The following is a 23,274-nucleotide window of genomic DNA, read 5'->3' as shown; positions in this document are numbered from 1 at the left end:
TCTCGTCAAACACAACAACAGCACTCTTATCTACTGTAGTTTGCCTGTGGTGATTTTCTAATGGTGATGAGCATTTATTTGCCTTAATCCTCCCACACTCTCTTTCATCTTGTCTCTCTCTCTCTCTCTCCTTGTACCCAGGGTTTGCACCTGACTGTAATTAGGTGTCATGGAACAAGACATGGAACATAAGTCTACTGACTGGCTTATAGGAAAGGTAGAAGGGATAACTGACCCCTAAAGGTGTCTTTAGGGAAATAAACAGGAATCCAGAGATCAGATATATTCCATCTGTCCTTAAACTCCCCACCCATGTCAAATGAAGAGGTGGCCCTCTGTTTTTCCCCAATTTATGTCTGAAACATGTGTGCTCTTCATCTGTCTCTTTCCATCTTTTTGATGGCTTTGTTCTATCAATTCCCATCCCTGCCTCATCCGTACGGCATTGTATGTTTTATTCTTTCTTTTCCACTATTTCTTTCCCCTCGAACTAGAAAAGGGGTTGGCAGGCATTTCCTGTAAAGGGCTACATGATAACAATTTTCAGTTCTGTGGCCATATGGTCTCTGCCCCAACTTCTTCATTCTGCTAGAAAGAAACCATAGGTGATACAGGAATAAGTGGGTGTGGCTGTGTCCCAATACCACTTTATTTAACAAAGAAAATGTCATACTGTGTTTTGCCTACTGCCCACAGTTTGGTCTAAGGCAGTAGTCAGGTTTTCCCCATATCTCCTAAAAATAAAATCTTTTGCCTGGATTCTTCTTTGCCCCATAAATGCTGTTCATTGTTATTAAAATGTTTATCGGTGAGGAAAAATTCTTCTATACTTGCCATGTCACTTTCTCACAACCCATTTCCTCCATAACCCGCTCACCATGGCTTCCGACCCCACCACTCTACTAATACTGCTCTCTCACAGATCATCTCTAGCCTCCTAATTACCTATTTTATCTTTTAATCCTATTTGACTCCTCTGGTGCAGGTGCTATGATCAAACACTTTGTCCTTGAAAATCATTCCTCACTTGTTTTTTGAAACAGCATATTCTGTCCCTCTCTCTGTTTCTCTTTCTATTCTATAAATGCCCTCCAGTCTGCATTGCCTACTTCTTAAAAAAAAAAAAAAAAAGATTTTATTTATTTTCAGAGAGAGAGGGAGAAAGAGAGGGAGAGAGAAACATCAATGTGTGGTTGCCTCTCACATGTCCCCTACTGGGGACCTGGCTTGAAACCCAAGCATGTTCCCCTACTGACTAGGAATAGAACCTGCAACTCTTTGATCTGCAGGCTGGTACTCAAGCCACTGAGCCACAGCAGCCAGGGCCCATTGCCTACTTCTTAAAATTTTGTTTGATTCAAAAGTTTCTTCTTGAAAGAAAACTTTGTACACACTTTCTACTGTGTCTTCTATTACCATAACTTCAGCAAATTCTCATATGTGCATAATCTCCAAATATCATTGAAGAGCATTTAACTGCTCTTGCATCAAAAGATGGGAACTTCTAGCAGCCAACTCATTGGTTGTACAAGCTAAAAATTTTGGAGTTCTCCAAGAGGACACAAAATGTTGCAGTTTTGTGGCATGTTTGGGGGGCTTCACAGCCCCTTCCCCCACCTCTCATTCTCTTCCACAGCAGATGATAATAAGTCTACCAAGACATGATCTGCTTGGGAGGAAAGGTGACCGATCTCTCAAAAGAGAAGGGTCAGGAGCCTTTTCCTCAGTGGGCTTGAATTGGGTTCAATTCGCACAGGAATACAGGTAAAGGTCATCAATTATTGTCAGGCAGTAATGATCAAACAATAGATAACATTCAAAGAACTGAGGGCTTATTCTAAATCAGGGTTAGCTAAAGGGCCACAAAACTTTGGAAAACAAACTTGTTTTATGCTGGGACCCTTACCATTTAAATTGAGGGTATTAACAAAGCAGGTTTCACAGGATTTTATTCATTCTTTCTTAGGCCTGATTGCCCAGGGGAACCTTCCCATTCCAGCACAAGTCCACACCCACCTCCAGCATTCTTTCAGGCTTAAGTCAGGTGGAGGATTCAGTCCCTCAAGAGATTAGGAGACTTCTCACAGATAGAATGAGGACTCGGGCTATGTCAAAGCCGAGGGGCAAGGGTCCATTATTCCCTTTTTCTATAGCCCCCCCCCCCCCGAGTCTTTTCCTAAGGGCCTGTTCATGACTGTGCCTGTCTTAGGTTATCCTTCCCTTAAGGAATCTTACCCATGATTGGCTAACCAGTCATCTGCCAGGAACTAAGCAGGGTGAAGTAAAAGCTGGGAGAGGCAGCAACCCTGCCAGGGAGATAAGCTTTGTCTCCTTAGCTGCTCATGGTCCCAAAGTTTCTTTACTCAGCCTTAACTGTGGAGGGTTAAAGCTTCTGAAACCAGGTAGGTTCCCAAATGGTGGCATTGATCCCGGTTGCCTTTCTGGTTCTGGGGTGGTCTTGGGAAAATTCCTTAGATTTGTGAAACCTGTTTCATCACATTTAAAAGGTAATTATGACCTCTCATTAGGCTTTTGGAGATTAAATATAATATCTACCACAATCTCTTTATTAGTTATGGGACAGATAGCTAACAAATATTTCTGTTTTGTGTTGTCCTTTAAATGTCCCCTTTCCTTTTCTTCATTCCTTCGAACGCAACTGGGCAGCCCATGCTCTTTATTCTATATATAAAATCTGTTTAAGATTTTTTTCTTATTTCTGCTCAAGTGCCGGTCCTGTTTCCCCATCTAACCTGCCCTATGTATTGCTGTTGTCGCTGTATTTCGGAAGAACCAGTGAGGGCAGCACTTTATGTTGGCAGTGGAATTAAGTGCTACCATTCAAGTCCCTTTCCAGTCTGAACTGAAGCTTCATTTACCTTCATCCTACCTTGTCTCCTTCTTAGCTTCTAACAATATCAAGCTACCTGTTTCCCAAATGTGCCAGGTACACTTAGTTTCATCCCTAGTTCTGACTGTGTTTTATCTCAGGAAGAAAACTAATCTCTCTCTATTCTAACTGGTGAAATTCTACTCTTTTCTTAACTCCTCTATCTAGCCCCCTCTCCCTAACAGATTTAGAACTACATCTTTCTTTAGTAAATCGCCACTGAAGGCAGACAGTAAGTTCCATCAGGGCAGGGCCATATATTCTTCAGCACTTAGAGCAGAAGCTCTCAAGTCAGCACTGAGATGTTTTGTGAGCTCACCAAGTAGGCACTCAGATGTTACCAGAGCATGAGTGACACTATCATACGTTTAACAGTTTAGCCAGCTGGTCGTACTTGCTTTTTTCTAGGGACAGTAAAAGTTACTAAAATTCAGAGGTTCAAGGAAAATTTTTTAAGATTCTAGTTTGGAGACTTAAATATATATTTTATCTGTAACCTTTTTTTTCTCACAATTGACAAACCACTTGAGAGCAAAAAGAAAGTAGGGAAGGAAAAGAGAGAAAATAACTCACTGGCCCCCCATGCTGGGCAGCGTGTGTTGAAGTGAGCCTGAAAGAGTTTTAAGACCCAGGTAGAAGAAACTGAATTTTTTTTCAAGTTTTAGTTTTGTTTATTGGCTTGCTTGTTTGTTATGTGGGAGAACATTTACTTTAAGCCTGTTTAGTTCAGGAATATGGCAAATGATAAAGTGAAGGAGGGGTCTAAGAATGGTGAGGCTGACACTAGGTATTGTGGGTCTTTAAAAGTTTTGAGTATTAATGAGCCCTAATTCTTCACCAAAATTATCTACAAGCTATATATGACTTCTCTGCATCTTCAGATCGATGTCTAAACGGTATGGGCCCAAAGTGAAAGTTTCAAACCCACTTTCTCCCCAAAGTCTTACCTAATAAATACAGGTCTCATTACCTCTACCATTTTATTATGCCCTATTAACCATATTTTATATTTACATAATGAGTATGTATGTGTTAATTCTCTGCACTAGAATCTTATCTATGCATATATCCACATTCCCTAGCTTGTGTTTCCTTATATTGACAGGTACTTTACTCATAAATTATAGAAGGTTGGCAGAATTCATCTTAGCCTTAATTTATATCAACTCAATACTCAATTTCTAAATAAAATTTGTAAGTAAAACTATAGCTTTTTTATTATTGGAAGTTGTTTCTAAAGCTCACCAAGGATAATTTTGATTATTATTATTATTACTATTGTCTTTATTACCATATTTGGAATCTCAGAGCCTCTTCCTTGTAATAAATTCAACTGTACAAAACATTCATTCTCTTTTATAAAACATTAATAAACTATATGATTCATAACTGAAGCTATTTGACATTATGATATGATATTCTAAAGGCACTAAAAGGGACCCTATCTTAGTTTCCTAGTGTAATTTTTTACACTGGGATTTTCTTCTGTGGTTCTGAGTACGCATATAGTGAAGATGTAAAGAAATAAGGAGATATCTTGGTGTGAAAGCTATATGAATTCACAAAGGAATGGGTTTAGTTTCTTCTCTACCTTGTAATACAAAGAAGTATATTTCACAGAATCAGATGAAACAAGCCATCAGTTTGACAGTCTCAGTTCTCATAACTCTATTGACTCAGAAAGCTAAAAGCAGGTATAGAGTCTTATTGGCTCCAATTACGCATCGTGAAGCTTGAGATTAAAAGAAATGAGACTGTATTGGAAGAGCAATCATTAAGTAACATGATTTTTCTTAACATTTTTATGAACAAGTATAAACTCTCAGTCTCATGTTATTTCTGTACTTTTTCATTTCTTGATTATCTTGATGAATCTGCTTCAGAATGTCCAGAATCTCATTTCGAAGCTCACCGTGTCATCTTTTGAGTTTCTCTGAGGCAGAATGTCTCATCTTCCTTCATGAAACATTTCATGACTATAAGCTCAAGAGCTTTCTTGTAAGTCTTATTTAGAGGCCCCCCCCCAAAATTTTCAATTCCTGCTATATAATTATTATATATGGAGAAAAATGCCTCAGGTGATACTATATTCATGGAGTAATCAATACAGATTCCATAGATATATACTTATTTTAGCACATGCATCAGCTTGTACAGAAATAACTCCTGTCCTTAGAGGTAAGTGACTAGTTTTCTTTATCAATAAGAAGCCTAGCCAACACTCCTGATCACCTTTAGTGCACATAAATAATATGTATTGACAATACTGTTCTCTAATGTTAAGATCTTAGTAAATAGTGCTACCATTTTAAAGAACAATATCTAATATAATTTATAGCTGCTATTATGAAAGGCCAAGATCTCTTTAAATATTCCCTTCAGAATATCCATTTTTGCATGCTTTAGCTTAGTGGTAGAAATGCAGTTTTTTCCTTGTAATGATCATGGTGTATTTTTATCCTGGGTAAGTTTTCATATATAATAAAATGACAGAAAGACTTTTTTGAGGTGGGAGATGCCAATCAGGAAAGACTTGATAGCTGGCATCAATTATTAGCTATAAAATCTTTACTTATCATTTGTTAATAAATGCTGTGTTGAAAACCCTTGACAAGCTTGACACAAGCTAAAATTTGCTGTGCAATGAATATAATCCAACTCTAATAGATGATTATATTTCCAAGTATATTTAAAATAGAAAAAAAATAAGATTATCACAATAAATCTAACATCACAGAGACCAATTCGTGGAGCTTAATTATGACAGTACTAAATGTGAAAATCTATTCAGCGCTAGGAATACTTTCCACGTTACATTCATACTAAAGATTGGCTGTTAAGAGCTCATTACTGGTATTTTTCTAAAGAGTGGTTTATTAAACACAGTTACCTAATAAGCATCTTTGGTGGTGCAAATTGCTGAAAACAGTAATGAGTCTGATTAGACTTCATTTCAATTACGACAGCTTGTCTACCAAAAAAAAAATTTTTTTCCTTGATGCTTCAGAATGCAGCTACAAGACACTGTGCAGTTTAAAAAATAAAAGTCCACCTCTGTATTTCCTTTGCGCAGTTCATTAATGAAGAGAGAATTGTTCAAGTCATCACCCAATTTACGCACTGGAAACCTGGCTGGACAAAGTGGAGTCACAGTCATGTTTGCTCAGAAACAGCAAAGGCTGCCTTGACTAATATGTCTAAATAAGGTCACCTTTAGTCTCCCTCCTTTTTTTTCCCCCTTAGCAATATAAAACTATAAATGAATTGGAGACTTAAAAAATGATTCATTCCTATTTGGTTTGTGGAGGTTATTCTCCAGATTAATAGGCTCACCTTTCAATTATGTTTTATCCATGGATCTTCTACTTAAAATTATAACAATACAGGAATTCTGCTGTTGGACTATGCATACTAATTATCAGACCGATTTTTTTAATACACATATTGGGAGGGGGGAAAAAAGAAACCAAACTTTGTAAATGTGCCCTAATATTTCAGAAAGCATAAAGGATGTTTGTGAGACACTAAACTTCATATTTTACAAAATATGTTATTTAGCCAGTGTTAACAGCTAACCTCCTATTAAATCATGCCTGAATATGACCGCTAATAGTGAAAGAAAAAAATTGTTAATGTAAAAAGCCTTTAAGTGATTAAGCTGTCATTGCTGTCATTCAGGTACTCTAGTAACATTTTAATGCTTCTAGGAGCTATGGTAAGTGATGCAATCCACTATTTTATGCTATATTGTCTGAATAGATTGTTTTAAAAGTGTAATGTCATTTGACACTGAACTGGATAAAATAATTTCTAAGATAATATATGAAAACAATGGCTGGATGTAGAAGCATTTTTATAAAAGGAGGGTACAATAAAGCATCCTCACCTGTTACTTTATAAGTTAGCTATAAGTGATCATGTATAATGGCTGTAAGGCTGAAACTCAAATATAAACACATGCTCTTGTAGGCATTCAGATGGTTTCAAAAGATTTGCTTAAAAAGAGACCAGTTCCAGGTATGCCATTAAGTAGGAATGTACTTTCTTCATTAAGTTTATGAATTCTCTATTCTGCTTCAAAAATATCTTTTGTATAGAAAACAAAACAATCCTAAATTAATCATCGGGGTGCTTTCCTAAGTAGCATTACATAATTTGCTTTCTAAGGATTTTTAAACGTTTTGTCTCAAATGATTTTAATGTTTCTCTTTTTGTGTGCAATTGAAACAAAAGTATTTCAGTACTTAATAAAATTGTTATTGGGTTTCCTTTTTGAAGAAAAACACACATGTAAAGACCTTAAAAATGAGTACTCAGTTAAGGAAATGTGTGTGTACAGTGTATTTGAGGCCATCAATAGGATTATAAGTTTTATAAGTATGGAAACTTTTTGAGGTATATAATTTGATTCAAGCTACAAATAAAAATACAATGAAAGGAAACCTGAAGTAACAATTACTTTTGATAAAAAGTATGACGTGCCCATGCTAGTTAAATAGCTTAGAATGTGCTTTAAATTTTTGAGATTATCAGTAATGCAGTACTAATAAAACAGATAATGTTTAGATTAAAATCAGTTTAGAAAAGGTATTTTCCTTCTCTCTGTCTTTTCTGCCCATTTTTCTATATTCTTTCTGCTATTACAAACATAACACCCCCACATACAGGCAACTAGATATGATTTTACGTGTAGCCTCCATGTGTTACCCACAGGGGTCTGGTTTTCCTGTTACTTAGGGACTTTGTGTAAATCGGGTGCACGCAATGTGAAGAAGTAGCAGGAGGGTATGGCTTGTTACTCTTTTACTGTTAGCAACTAAAACTAGAAACTTCGATCTCTTCCAAGTTACCTGCTAATTTAAAAAACGTGACTGGGAAAATCCCCCTGTTCCCTAAAACTATTAAGAAGTATCAAAGCTTACCCATAACTAAGGAGGCTAATAAAAATAGTTCATGATCATAGTAAGTAAAAAATTGTACAATAGTTCAGACCATACAGACGTAACATCCATATAGCCTTTAATTCTATTGACAGCATTGAGAGCCACTTTATTTTTAACTGCTACGTTAGAGACAAAGTACCGGTAAGCCACGTTTATTCACATAGACCATTGAAACTAATTGTAGAATTACAAGAGGAAGGAGGAATCTGTATTTCAGGTACTTGATGCAACTGGATCAACCATTTTTTTTCAAATCTGCCAAAGAGTATACATTTATTGTTTAACATAATGACTTTGTCTGTTATAATAATATGAAATTGTGCAGTTAAATACTGTCATAGAGAAGGTAATCAAAATGGAGTTTGAAAAAAGAATTTCTTGTAGTCTCTTCTATTGTTAGCATTTCCCCAAGAATTAGGTGGTTGGGCACCCCCTCCAGGATAGGAAATGCCACTTTATTTGAGGGTGCTGATACCCTCCTCTAATGCTTTTGTCTCATGAGGCAGCATTCTTTGTTTTTACAAATGGAAGAACCCATGTTCTAATGACTGGACTGTCATTCACACTGCACTTTAACAATGCTCTGTTTTTCTGGAAATTAGAGCATCCCGATTATAGGGGATACTGAGGTTTATTTCATGAGATCATAGAAGGGGGCCAGGTGGGAAGAGAATGGGGAGGTGAAGAAACTGCTGTTACTGAGAACTCTTCACTTGCAGTCCTGGCCCATGCGGATTGCATTCTAGAACAGTTTACCTTCTTACGACGTCTTATAGAGAAGAAACAACACTAAACCTACCAAAACTCATTTCATGTGTAGCTTTTCCCACTGCCTTCAGATCAAAGTGATTTTCTTCAGGCTGGACTAAATTATACACAGGTCCCAGGAGTGAAGGACAGTGAATTAATGCACTGTGTCACCCAGCCATGATTACAGAATATTTTTTTTCAAAGTCCAAGCCACTATTTTCCTATTGCATTAAAAAATAATGCACAGATTACCAAAAAGAGAAAAAATGCATAAATAACCTAAACAAATTTTGTCAGGGCTCTGCATACTTTAGAGTCACCTTAAGCTAAGAGTTTTTAAGGGAAATGGTTGAAGAATTATATACTTATTTGTAAATGATATTCCTTTGTCTAATTTATGTGAGGGAGTCCTCAATCTGAAATAAGCATCCTTAATTATCTATTTTGTTTTATGTAAACTGTATCTTTTTTTTTTTAGTAATGTTTTAGAGGAGCACAGGAAAAAGGATGAATGCAAATTTCATCTTATACAAGGTCATGGGGCTTGGGAGATTCTGAATTTGTTTACTGACCCATGTCCGCATGATGTGTTGGGCAAATATGAATGTAGTTCAGTTTAAATATAACTAAATTGAGCCTTGCATTTATATACTTGAAACAGAATACACACAGCTACCTATTTTCAAATAGCTGTATGTGCACATAATGGTTAACATATATTTTAAGATAGTAAACAAAGAAATTAACCAGATATGTCATAATTCAAGGTTCGTACCATCCCTGGGTTGTGTTAATTAAAAGTGAAAATTTATTTTACATGGTACAATAGTATCTTGAGAACCAACTGGAATAACCTCAAACTTCGGGATGGTGGTAATGTTACCTCAGCAGAGACCTTTTTAAAAATAAAAATTCAAAACACATAGAAAATGTGTGATACTTTCGGAATCTGGATTTCTCCTTCTGGATCAATGACTGCAGACCAGACACTATGAATCTAGCATGGGGCTTTCAGGTTGTGTTAACCCGCTTACCCCTCCATGCTATAGCTCACCTGTATTTGCACACATACGAGGGCTGATACTGCAGAACAAGGGGTGCTCTGTTGTGACACAGAACATACATATGTATCAGGCGTGGCAGTCCCTATGGACATATGTGGCATGTCCTGATGATCTTTATATGACAAAAGGAATTGGGGGAAAGAGTAGATGGCCTAAATGGATCGAAAACAAATATGGAAGACAAAAAGGCATGAGAAATGAAAGGCCATAAAGTAACAACTTTAAAGGTTGACTACCAAGTACTATTTAAACTGATTATGTTATTTTAAATCATTCTCATCAGTAGATTAAACGAAATAACATTTGACTTAATGTGGGAATATCAGTCTTCTTACCTACTAACTCTCAAACCCTTTTCCTTGCATTAGTTGATGATACTTAACAGTAAATACTAACATTCTAAGTATGAATTAGTTGTATATTTTAAATTGCTTGTATATGCATAGTTGTATATTATTTTGAATTAATTATGTTAGGGTATGCAGATTATTATTAAAAATATTTAACCTATAAACTTTTGTAAAAATCTACCCTCTTCTAAAAGAAACCAACGTGAATCTAAATTATAATTTTTAAATACAAGGATTTTATATGAGAGTGATTAAATGTTCACTAATGGAAATTTTGACGCCCTACAGAAAAACAGGTATTTATTTGAAGTAAGATTATGATTTCTGAGGTTGCTTTAAGTGGTAGACAGTCTATCCTGATCAAGTACTGAATATAAGTTCAGTGGACTAAAAGTGATATTTCACTAAAAGTTCATCGGTGTAATTTGCTTTGTGTAAGTGCTGATGCGTTCAGCCTCGTAAACGCAAGCCATCTTCTTTGTATGTCCTGCACATTAACAATGATGACCCATCAGACTCATGCATACTGAGTTTCACCCTCAGTACGAAATATTGGCAAAATAGTCATTTTTATATTTGGTCACATTTTGATGAGTGAATATTTTGTTCTTGTGAATAAAATTTAATGCCTGTCACAGAAACTAATTCAGATCATAAGCTACCCACCAATTCAATTGAAGAAGAGGGCATTTACATTCCAGCCCAAGTCATGGTCCCTGGAGCACTGAATACAGACTCCACCTAAGGCCAAAGATCAGTTGCTTATTCAGACACCATCAACCCAGCAGCTTTCTGTAAAAAAGGAGTGAGACTTTGGAGTAACCTAAACAGTTCCACAACAGTTGTTCTGAAGCTCGTAACTAATTAATGGGAGATGCTTTACTGTTAAATGAAGCTTTGGTTTCTGATATCAGAATCTATGGCAGATTTAAAGGAGCATATTAGGGATGGCATGAAGTGACATAAAGAAAGTAACTAGAAAAAGTATCTGACAAAGCACAAGGGGAAGATACTGAAATGACAGCAACTGGAAATCAGGTTTTTTTAAACAATTATTCATCATTCTATACTGTTTTACTAATGACACCGAATGAACAAGAAAAAATGGCAGTTATTTTATCTGTGCCCTGATTAAGAAGACACAGGTGCATAAACAAATAGTATTTGGAAGAAATTTCTTCTAAAGACTACTTTTTAAAAAAGTTTAGAGCACTAGCTAGTTTTCAAGAAAATGTAGTTAAGTGATAAAACTGGAGCTTGAAGCTCCACAGTGAAGCCATAAATTCAATTGCTTGCATGCCCAGTAACTGCCGTAAAAATACCTGTGGTTGTAATGGGGTGGGGGGCACATGACAAACCAGAGGGCACACCACGTCCAAAGGGGGCAGATGGTCCTCAGTGCAGCCAACTGTTGCCGGGCAACAATGAGGTCAAGATCATTCAACTTGTCTTGAACATAGGAAATATGGGAATACAGATATTTTATATAAAATTGACTGATTTTAAAACCCTGTGCTGGCCAAACAAAACAGGCTGCACGCTGCCCTCAGCCTGTCAGGTGGCAATTTTTCTGTTAGAGGGTGAGGTATTTGAACTATATTTACTAAGGACCATTTAGCCAGAAATGCCTTCATGATTGTTAAAAAGGATTGCTTTATGCAAATAAGGTGGAATGGGGAGAGAGAGTAATTTGCTGCAAAATGTATTATAATTTGAAGTCTTGAGGTGTGAAAGTGTGATTTAAAGAGAAAAATCATTTGACAGTCTTGCTATATAATTAGAATATCCTATTTTGAGACTGCGGGCTTTGAGATCATTCTTAACTAGTTCTAAACCTCTAGGTACTTTGTTTCTTAGTTGTGGTCTCTACAGTATTGAGTCAAAAAACATTAAAAATAAATACAATGCTATGAAAATTTTTTGAATTTTTGACACCTTTTCGATTAAGGAGATCATGCTTTTTGTTTTGCTGAGTATTAAAGAATTTCTATACCTATCTTATAACCAACATTCCCACTGGAAAATCCCCTTTTCAGTAGCTGTCCTGATGTTGAAGAAAAGTGATTTATAAATTCTAGGTGTTATTTTACTTTTTTTCTGCCTAGTCAGTTTTGCTTCTAATGCACCTCTGGCTTTTTTTCAAAATCAAGGTTTAGCAAAAAATATTTGTATGGCGGCCAAATATTTTCACAAATGATGATTTCCTTAGATAATTTTTAATGATCCAGTAACATATTATACCATTGTCATCCACATTTAATAGCTGAAAAACGTATTGTGTGCTTGATTTCACAAGACTATAACAAATAAGTGATGGAATAAGCAAAGCCAGTGTGGTCTGATTCACAAGCTTGGGATAGTCACTCTTCAAACAAAATTCTAGAACCTTCTTTATGTTTTCTCCGGTTACTTTCTATCCCAACAATCTAGCAATGCCCCCAAACAACACCGTGTTAGACAAAATAGTATTCGACCCCACAGGATATACCATAGCAAGTGAAGCACCAAACTGTTTCACCCTCGTAGTGATTGTTTTTTAGAGAGAAATCTTGGTAAATATGGTATTCGACTTTTAAATATATATTGAAAAATAATAATGAAAGTTTCGGAGACGCAGTAGTCCAGAGGAGTGTGATCAGGCGCGGTGCGGCCTGTGAAAGTGCTCGCGCTGTCCTAAGAGGCTGGGCCCCGTGCCTGCAGGTGTTTGCCTCGGGTGCCTGCCCTTAGGAAGTCTGAGGAAACCCCCAAATGAAGGCAGAGTCCCCAGCAGCCAGAATGACCTCACGGGAACCTTGTCAAAGAGAACAGCTTTTTTAGACCCTACGAACTGCTGAACAGCATATGTGTGTTAGAGGTGGGGGTGGAGTGGTGAGTAGTGCCTTAGATTAATATTTCCAGGAATGTGTGCTAAAAATAGATTCTACAAGGCTTAGTCTTTTATTTCCAGTTTCCTCCCATTCAGAAAGTTGTTTTTACGTTCTTCACTTTCTTACACTAGAGTTTCTTGATAATCTTGAAGCTGGGACAGAACTTTGAAGGCTGCCACAGTTGTTTAGCTTCAAATAGTGAAAGAGCAGAATGCAGCAAGTAAGGTGATGAGGCAGCAACAGTTTAGTAATTAAACCTAAGTTATGAAATGGTTGTAACAATGGAAAAGCTTATCCCAACTGTCTAGTTTTTATGGGAAGTAATACAGACCTGTTCTACACATATATAAATCCTATAACAACAAAATAAAATTTTGACTGTCGAATTTGACTGTCATTCTTGTGTAACATTTTAAAGTATCTTAAAAGCAGTTTTCTATTAAAATACACATTTTTTCAAAACACATTGCCGTGTAAAATTCCCCAGCTCTATTAAGAATTTTCCTATCCTATCAAAAATCAAAACTGATATATTGGAGCAATTCTTTAATTATCCTTACTTTTCACTGTTTTCTGAATTCTTATTGTACCTATTTAAGCTATTTCTAAACAGCAATGGGGGGTATTTTTCTGCAGTCACACACACTTCTAATAATGTTTGAGATAGTATTGTTTCTGAGGTTCTTCTCTTCCTGTTCCAAAGACAAAGCATACGAAAGCTGTTTTTAACACCCGTCTTATTATTTGGACGCCAAGTTAAGTGACGTGCATCTGCTGCTTCTTCCTCTCAGATCAGAGATGCAATCAAAGGAGCCTGCTTTTTTGTCCCAAGAACTTTTGACTCTGCGTTTCGTCCATTTCACATCAGCAATATCATCACCAATAAACAGAACAGTAACAGCAACAACAAAAACAAGTTTGGTTCTACTTTCAATTAGTATTAAAATTCAGGAAACTGACAAAAAAGCTTTTGGGGCCCCCAAGGCCTAGATACAGTCTCCTGAACGCTGGCACCTTCAGCTCCTTACTGATGTGAAGAACTAGCTCATGGGAACCTATTGACTTCCATTTGAAAATAATGTTAATGATTTCGAAGCACTGGCTAAGTGCTTGTGTTTCAGGGAATGTGAATAATTCTGATCCTTTAAGTTTATTTAATCAAAGCTCAATCTTACCTTTTGCAGCCACAATAAGGTTTTTGTTATTAGTATGCCTCAATAAATAAACATTTAATTATCTTGGTAAATGCATCCAAAAATAGCATGAGAATCAAAAGGCGATAGTGTTTCCCATAATTGTTCCAAATATATAATTTTGACAGATAGAATCTTTGCTTAATTTCTGATGAAACAAATCTTATAAAATGTAATTAGCTTTACTGGAGTTAAACTATGCAGAAATACCCAAAGAAAATAATCAAACTACTTTATTTAAACTTTATATTCTGTCTCTTATATTGCTTGTATCTTACCAAGATCACTTTTTGCATATTTTATAAATGATTAATTTACAGGAAAAAAATTGAGCCAATACAGGTGGAAGGTTGCCTAGTTAAATAAATAATAATTATTATTCTAAATCTATAGCAGTTTGTCTTTTAATGGGCATTTAAAAAATAATTTTTGTTATGCGTGTGTGTTAACTCATGCCACCTACGGCTCAGCTCAGTGCACTGAAAGGAAGCAAAGCCCTTTGACGAGTCTACTGTGTTGGGTGGTGATCTCTTGTACTGTGTTGCATTTAGGGTAAATCCCATTGCCTGTGACTCCTGAGTTATTATCTGAAATCTTAAGACATTTATTTAAATATTTCTTCTGCATCAGTCTAGTCAGTTCTTACCCATAACATGTTCTTATTTTCTCAACTCTGTATTTTGATAATCTTTTAAGGAAAAAACCCTAATAGAAATTCCCTGGAAATAATTTACAGGACTAATGAATTTGTTGGTCTTTTAGACAGTTCTACATTATAATCACATTAATATTCTCTCTCTTTTTTTTTTTTTTGAGGCTTGAAGTAAATCCCATGACACTAGAAGAATTTAGATACTGATTACTTGCGATTGGTTCCTGGTGATTTGCTCTTAATAATTTCCAGTTGAATTTAATGAAAGTATGATTCCTGAAATGCTGCTTCATTAAATTTGCATCTTTTCCCCTTTAAGTGTGGTCTCGGTCATTTCACCCATTTTGCGGTGTGTTTTCCTCCTCCTTAAAAAATAATGATTGAGAAAACAGATACAATTAAGAATATCACTTTATTTCTTCCTAGAACTCATAAGAGTTTCCCTGAGTGAAATGATGTAAGCTGCACTTTATCCAGATTTTACAGAGGTTTTTTTGTTTGCAATTTAATGAGATTGTTTTTAAAAGACAGACTTTGAAAACAGAAACATGAAGATTTAGGGGGAGTGAGGGAAAGTGAAGAAAGAATCTGTTGCGTGTACAAGAGAAGCAAGGTTTTCAGTGTTTTTGCTAAAAAAAAAATGTAAAGCTTGATTAAGTTATACAGTGCAGCTTTCAGACTTAATTTAACTAAGATGGTGATTTGCAAATGAATATCTACATGGATCCTTTTTAAAAATCCAAATGCAAATGAGTACAACTGCAGTAAAATATATTTGCAAATGAATCCTGTTGCTTTATTCATTTATTGTGTAATTACTGCAATCCTTCCTACCCTGTTTTCAGTATTTTTAATCATTAAGTCTGAGGCATGACAGCAGTGCCAGCCCTGGCATGATTCTCTTTGACTAAAACCTTGTAAATTAACACAATTAGCACAGCATCATCCTGCTAATTAACTTCCAGTGTCTGGTGCAATGGTTTTGCAAACAAGGAAGAGGGAGTCAGAAGGGAATCAACATGCCATTCTGTTACCAAACTCTGTGTTATGTTCAGTTTAGCTCTGTAAGTCAAAACTGGCCATATCAGAAGCCAGAGTCAGTCAGTGAAGAGCTAAAAGGTTTGGAGGAAGAAAGCAGAAGGGGGTAGGAGCTGTCACAATAGACAGAAGAGAGCTAATGCCACAGATGCTTCATTTAGACCAGGCCGCCTTCTTATCAAGGGATCTCTGCCAGAGGGTACAAGACAGTTTGCAAAATTCACTTTGGGTAATACAAAGGAGATTAAGAGGGCCTGTTTAATATAGCTGTACCAGAATAGGAAGTGTTCCCAGGAAGCGGAGATTAGAATGGGATGAGCCAGCACTGGGAAATAGAACAGGGTTTCAGTGCTGTACTATAACTAACTATGTGTGAGTCCTCGAGGGTACATTGTAAATCCCTTTGGGTATTAGTTCTCTAATCTGTGAAAGAAGGTAATTTCTGAGGTCTCTTTAAACTGTAAAACTCATATGATTCTCTGATTCTAACTATTTATTATCTTCTCTTAAAAAAATACTCCTTGTTTTTTTAGTTTGCTACATAGTAACCTTGCTTCAATTAGCCACCTGATGGTAGAATTACCCGTAACATCTCATAACCTAGTTGTACTATTCCAGTTTCTACCACACACTGCTTCCCACAGAAATGTGGAATTAGAATCCAGATTCTCTCTTTCTCTATTATTTATCTTCCCATTTACCTGTTTCAGTCCTTCCTCTCTCTCTCCATGTGTGTGTGTGTGTATATTATATATATGTGTGTATATATATAATACACACACATACACACACAGTCTCTCTCTCTCTCCCTCCCTCCCTCCCCTCTTTTGGAGACTGTAGGCAGGGAGAAGGATTGTAAGAGAAGGAGGGAGAATGCTAGCTAGAAGACGGACAGACAAGTGATGCTTGCTTTTTTTTTTTCAGGGACTCAACAACAGAACTGAGAGGCAGAAAGGAGCGCGTTGTAATTCATACCGAGTTGTAGGCTTTGTGCGATGAAAGCGATGGAGCGCTGCCTGGGAGATTGCTTTGCTGCACTCCACGAAGCAGATTTGAAACTGTCGTGGACCACTTTAGATGAGAGTTGGATTATGGAATGACCTGCTATGTCTGTGTCATATTGTTCTGTGCAGGGAGCATTATACTGTGCTAACTAGGTGTTCAGCACCAAATAAGAGAGGTATCCTAGATGTGATCTGTCAGCTGTGTCTCATTTTTATATTGGTTAAAACATAAAACAGAAACTGTGATGTGAAGAGACAGAGTAGCTAGATCTTGCACTTTGATACCATCGCTTGCTAGATATTTTAAATGTGTGCATATTTTACTGGAGGGACCTATGACTGAATTGTGCTTTGACAGGAATGTGTGTGTGTACATATATATGCATTTCTCTGCCTGTGTGGCAAGTGACTTAATAGGCTTAACAGAAATAGATTTACTTACGACTTTCAAATGGAAAATATTTATACAAAGTTTTCACTGGAATTCAGTTTATTTTTGATCCAGGGCTGAAATTCAGTCCATTTGAAAGTATACGTATTACAGTAGAGATTATGACAGGTGTTATAAACTGGGGAAATCTTCTATAATGTTCATATTGTTCATGGAAAATAATAGGTCATCAAAAAAGTTGGGGAGAGGGGACTTGAACAGTTCTGATGAGTATCTAAGTAATTTAACTATTTTCCCCCAAATCCTTAGGCTTGAAGATGCAGTGGACGCCAGAGCATGCCCAGTGGCCAGAACAGCACTTTGACATCACCTCAACCACGCGGTCCCCTGCCCACAAGGTTGAAGCCTACAGAGGTCATCTGCAGCGCACCTATCAGTATGCCTGGGCGAATGATGACATATCTGCTCTGACTGCATCCAACTTACTAAAAAAATATGCAGAGAAGTATTCTGGCATTTTGGAAGGCCCTGTGGACCGACCTGTGCTCAGCAACTACTCAGATGCACCATCGGGACTAGTGAATGGTCGGAAAAATGAAAGTGAACCCTGGCAGCCTTCCTTGAATTCAGAAGCTGTTTATCCCATGAACTGTGTTCCAGATGTCATCACTGCCAGCAAAGCTGGAGTTAGTTCAGCCCTCCCTCCAGCAGATGTCTCTGCAAGTATAGGGAGCTCTCCTGGGGTGGCCAGCAACCTGACAGAACCTAGTTATTCCAGTAGTACCTGTGGAAGCCACACTGTACCTAGTCTTCATGCAGGGCTCCCATCTCAGGAATATGCCCCAGGATACAACGGATCATATTTGCATTCTACGTACAGTAGCCAAGCAGCACCTGCACTTCCCTCGCCTCATCCATCTCCTCTGCATAGCTCTGGGCTCCTACAGCCACCACCACCACCTCCTCCGCCACCAGCCCTGGTCCCAGGCTACAATGGGACTTCTAACCTCTCCAGTTATAGCTATCCCTCTGCGAGCTATCCTCCTCAGACTGCTGTGGGGTCCGGGTACAGCCCTGGGGGTGCACCTCCTCCTCCTTCAGCGTACCTGCCTTCAGGAATCCCTGCTCCTACCCCTCTGCCCCCAACCACAGTTCCTGGCTACACCTACCAAGGTCATGGTCTGACACCTATCGCACCCTCAGCCCTGACAAACAGTTCAGCAAGCTCTCTCAAAAGAAAAGCTTTCTATATGGCAGGGCAAGGGGATATGGACTCCAGTTATGGAAATTACAGCTATGGCCAACAGAGATCTACACAGAGTCCTATGTACAGAATGCCCGACAACAGCATTTCAAACTCAAATCGGGGGAATGGCTTTGACAGAAGTGCTGAAACATCATCCTTAGCATTTAAGCCAACAAAGCAGCTAATGTCCTCTGAACAGCAAAGGAAATTCAGCAGCCAGTCCAGCAGGGCTCTGACCCCTCCTTCCTACAGTACTGCTAAAAATTCGCTGGGATCAAGATCCAATGAATCCTTCGGGAAGTACACGTCGCCAGTAATGAGTGAGCATGGGGACGAGCACAGGCAACTCCTCTCTCACCCAATGCAAGGCCCTGGGCTCCGTGCAGCTACCTCATCCAACCACTCTGTGGACGAGCAACTGAAGAATACTGACACACACCTCATTGACCTGGTAACCAATGAGATCATCACCCAAGGACCACCGGTGGACTGGAATGACATTGCTGGCCTTGACCTAGTGAAGGCTGTCATTAAGGAAGAGGTTCTATGGCCAGTGTTGAGGTCAGATGCATTCAGTGGACTGACGGCCTTACCACGGAGCATCCTTTTATTTGGACCTCGAGGAACAGGCAAAACCTTATTAGGCAGGTGCATAGCTAGTCAGCTGGGGGCTACATTTTTCAAAATAGCTGGTTCTGGCCTAGTTGCCAAGTGGCTAGGAGAAGCAGAGAAAATTATCCATGCCTCTTTCCTTGTGGCCAGATGTCGCCAGCCCTCGGTAATTTTTGTCAGTGACATTGACATGCTTCTCTCCTCTCAAGTGAGTGAGGAACACAGTCCAGTCAGTCGGATGAGAACCGAATTTCTGATGCAGCTGGACACTGTGCTAACATCGGCTGAGGACCAAATCGTAGTAATCTGTGCCACCAGTAAACCAGAAGAAATAGATGAGTCTCTTCGGAGGTACTTCATGAAACGACTTTTAATCCCACTTCCTGACAGCACAGCGAGGCACCAGATAATAGTACAACTGCTCTCACAGCACAATTACTGTCTCAATGACAAGGAGTTTGCACTGCTTGTCCAGCGCACAGAAGGCTTTTCTGGACTAGATGTGGCTCATTTGTGTCAGGAAGCAGCGGTGGGGCCCCTCCATGCCATGCCAGCCACAGACCTCTCAGCCATTATGCCCGGCCAGTTGAGGCCCATTACATATCAAGACTTTGAAAATGCTTTCTGCAAGATTCAGCCTAGCATATCTCAAAAAGAGCTTGATATGTATGTTGAATGGAACAAAATGTTTGGTTGCAGTCAGTGATAACTTCTGTTAAAAAAAAGTGTAATGAATGTTGGCACACGCACATAAAACCTGCTACATAGGGTATAGAGCCCCTTTCCAGTAGTGTTTAAATTGCAAAGGGTACTGGGGAAGACGATGATTAAGTTGCATCTTTAGAGTCAGGGTAGATTTGGAGGAAAAATGCATCAAATGAGAGCTTCTAATATGAAAGCCCCAGATGACAGAAAGCATCTGTTGATGCTTAGTTCGGTTCAAGCTAGACAACACTCACCAAGGAGCAAGGTGCAAGTGTGTTGACTTCAGAAGGACATGAACCTCGTGTGTTGATTCCATTCTGCTGTTCTCGAGATTTAGTTGCTGTCAAGTGCCTGGAGTGGTGCTTTATTTTTTGTTTGCCTCACAATTACATTGGTGGCATGTGCTAATATAAAGAGCTTTAACTTCAAACATTATTGGACTAAAGAGATGAACAGTTGTGTTATGACAGAAAACCAGATTTTTGCCATTTTAAGAGCAACAGTATTCCTCAATCCTGTCTGTTCTGCAGTATTAAGCTAAGAACAGGTAAAACAGGGTAACGGTAATCTGGACCTTAATTTCTGCAGTTCATTTCTTTTAATGTTCTTGTCTGCAAAAACTCAGGAAAGCGATTGTGATTTGTACAGTACCTCAAAGGAATGTGTTGAAAGCACTATGTACTGCTGAGAGTAATGGGATAGGCTTCAATGTTACTTTATATTAAAATGTATGTTTACCTCAACAATTGGAAAATAGCAAGGAAAATTACTTTGAATGTATCCAGAAAAAATAATTAAGTGTGATACAACTGAATATTTACAATTTAAAGTAGAAATGGAAGGATTTTTTTTTTAAGTTTCTTTTACTAATTATGGGGAATTAACCAGAGCAGAGTAATTCTTTATGTCAATAACTGCAAGAATTCTTCGTACATTGCTCCTTGGTAGTGAAGTGAAAATGTTTTTAAAAGGTACACTGGTTAATGGAAAGCTACTTCTTCAGTTTGTGTTAGTATCTAGGACAGTCAGCTGCAAAACCTGTTTAGGACTCTGAAAGGCACAGTGCCCCCAAACTGGGACTGCGTTGTACCGCGTAGTTGGTGGTGGTCGTGGCGGTGGTGGTCTGCAAGTTCTCGCTGAAAACTGCTGGGAATGGTGTCATTCTATTCACTAATCTAGCTTGTACGCTTGCCATGCTGTTTGATAGAGTGCAGAAGACAGCAACCCAAGCAAACAAACAAATCGTAAATAAATACAAAAGGCAAACAACCAACTTATATATATCCACAAAGAACTCCCACATCCCCTCTCCTTCTTTTTGACTCCTCTCTTGTCAGTGCAATTTTGCTTCTCATTTTAAACTCTTCTGGGCTGCAGTGCTCCCACATTCATTTCTACCTCAGTTTTGCTACATTTCTCCTGGAAAGTAAAGTAGAAAATCGGAAGTGGACACAAACACACATGCACACACAGCATGTCTTGCCAAACACGTCACTTGGTTTTCTTCCACCTTTTCCCATAAATCTAGTTTCTAAATACACCAGTCTTCCTGCTTACGTCTCCCTGATTCTACCTCCCACCCCAAGAGCATATGTGGCATTTTTCTGAATTTCTTATTCTTCTCCTCCCCACCAAGTTGTCCTTTGTATCCTTGAATGCTTTTATGTGCAACTTTTCGATAGCTGACTGGTGCTCAGCAATGCCTCTAAACAGACAGTGTAGGCTGTAGCTTTCCAAAGCCACTGCCCATGCATAAGCAGAACAGCCTGGCTTTTTTAATGTATTTTTCCTATTTTTTTCCTTTTTCTCTCTCTCTCTTTTTTTTTTTTTTTTGGTTCAAGAGATGCAGTAACAAAACTGTTGCAAAGCACTGGCATTTTATGTATTCAGAAAGTAATGTACATTTTTTAAAGTTTTAAATAAATGCAATGGGAAGCCCCAAGAAAGGTCTTTCTGTTATTGTTTTTTTTTCCTTCAGAAATTTTTACTGATTTCATCCACAATGTTAAATTCTCTGAAACACAACATAGAGAAAACTAATGAGAACTTCATGATATTTCTGAAATTTTATGATGCTTGATCCATTACTCCTTGTTTTTCTTATTTTTCATGTTGCTAAAAACTGAGCAAATGAACCAGAAATTAATGTACTCTGATGTTCTATGATTTAAAACTGTGCTCACATATACATACTCCACATTAAAAAGCAGTGCCTTTCATTAAGGATACAAAAATAATGTTTAAGTACATCCTCTGCTTCTTGCAAGTGAAAAAATGCTACAGTCGTGTTCTGGCTCTACCCTGCATACCCCATATTGTAAAGAAATTCTAATATCCCCATTAACTTGTACGTTCATATTGATCCCCTGACAAGTTTACTTTTGCACAGTACTGACCTGTTTTCTGTCTTTTAGACACTATATTTTATTTCTGCCAACATGCTGTGTTCACTTGAAAGCAACCAGCAAGTTTTGATAAATTGTCTCATTTAGACAACTTTGGAAAATCCGATATTGATCCATATTTTTTGTGGCTAGTAAGAGTTAATGCCAAATATATGACTGCACTATTATGTTTCACACTTGTTTATAAAACTGAAAATAAAGTCATACCTAATAGCTTTTAGCTTTAAGTGACTTAAAAATTACTTTGAGATATCAGTGGTCAAAAATCTGTGTATTTAGGCAGAAGTTGAATTCGTGTGTGAATTTCATTTAGCCTCCTGAATTCGAGGATTTGATCTCTTAGAAAATGGACATGCTGATGCAATGGAGATGTGCTGGGGGAGATAAGGCGGACCTTTGAGTAGATCGTGCTCTCCCGTGATTCTCTGATTCTATGTGACAGCATTATGAGCTCTTCTATGGACTAGCCTAATAATGAGCTCCTTTCTGACCATCCCTTCTGGAGCTTAGGGGGGGCGTGGGGGTACCACATCCTCAGCAGTGAATGCATACAATCAGTGGTAGTACAACTGAGTAATGTGGCTTCATACCCTTGGCCTTTTTTTGACTGCTAAGAATTTGGTGAAGGCTACTAATGAAGGTAAGGAGGTAATGAGCCAGTCTAAATCCCTTGCTGTCTGGCCAGGGGATTTGAGCCAGTCCACTTAACAGCCCCTAATTCTCCTTCACAACTGCAATAATGTTTCCAACAGGGACAAAAAGGAAGTGAAGGAAACCACTTCAGAAGGATCAATAGAAATGCAAGAGGTAGTTCATAATAACCTTATGTGTGACACAAATGGAAATACTCTACACTTCTGGCATGCTTCTCACCAAAATATTTAGAACATTAGTGACAATATGGAAAACTTTGCTGACTGAGCTGATCGATGGAATGTGAAGGCAGTATACTTTAAGGCTATTTACTTTCACACAGAATGTTTATCTATTAGTCAGTTTGTATTCTACTCAAATGCAGATAGACGGGTATAATGATTTCTTGTGCATTTGAAACCTATCAAGGAGAAAATAAACCATTCCACTAAAATACATAGGCCAAACACCATCTGGGCAAGTGATAAAAGCTATCCAGAGGCTGTGCTATGTAAAATAGCAAGGTCAATT

At 38.0% G+C, this 23,274-nt stretch overlaps 1 protein-coding gene across 7 annotated transcripts in view; it reads left to right on the top strand.

Moving 5' to 3' along the window:
• FIGN (fidgetin, microtubule severing factor) overlaps positions 1 to 23,274 on the top strand; it is a 125,834-nt gene that overhangs the window by 98,782 nt on the left and 3,778 nt on the right. For 6 of the 7 annotated variants that reach the window (XM_053665031.1, XM_053665029.1, XM_053665032.1 and 3 more), the window contains one exon: positions 17,452 to 23,274. This exon is cut by the window's right edge and continues 3,778 nt beyond it. In XM_053665031.1, the coding sequence (XP_053521006.1) occupies positions 17,460 to 19,706 (2,247 nt within the window). In that variant the 5' untranslated portion in view covers positions 17,452 to 17,459 and the 3' untranslated portion in view covers positions 19,707 to 23,274. Of the gene's footprint in view, positions 1 to 14,914; positions 16,928 to 17,451 lie in introns of those variants that run through there. The other variant, XM_053665026.1, reaches the window with a different exon arrangement.

The sequence above is a fragment of the Artibeus jamaicensis genome, unplaced genomic scaffold (genome assembly GCF_021234435.1).
Source record: "Artibeus jamaicensis isolate MK-2021 breed Jamaican fruit bat unplaced genomic scaffold, CSHL_Jam_final contig_391, whole genome shotgun sequence".
NCBI lineage: Eukaryota > Metazoa > Chordata > Mammalia > Chiroptera > Phyllostomidae > Artibeus > Artibeus jamaicensis.
The sequence above is the reverse complement of the archived record's forward strand: the minus strand, read 5'-3'. Positions and strand labels throughout refer to the sequence as shown.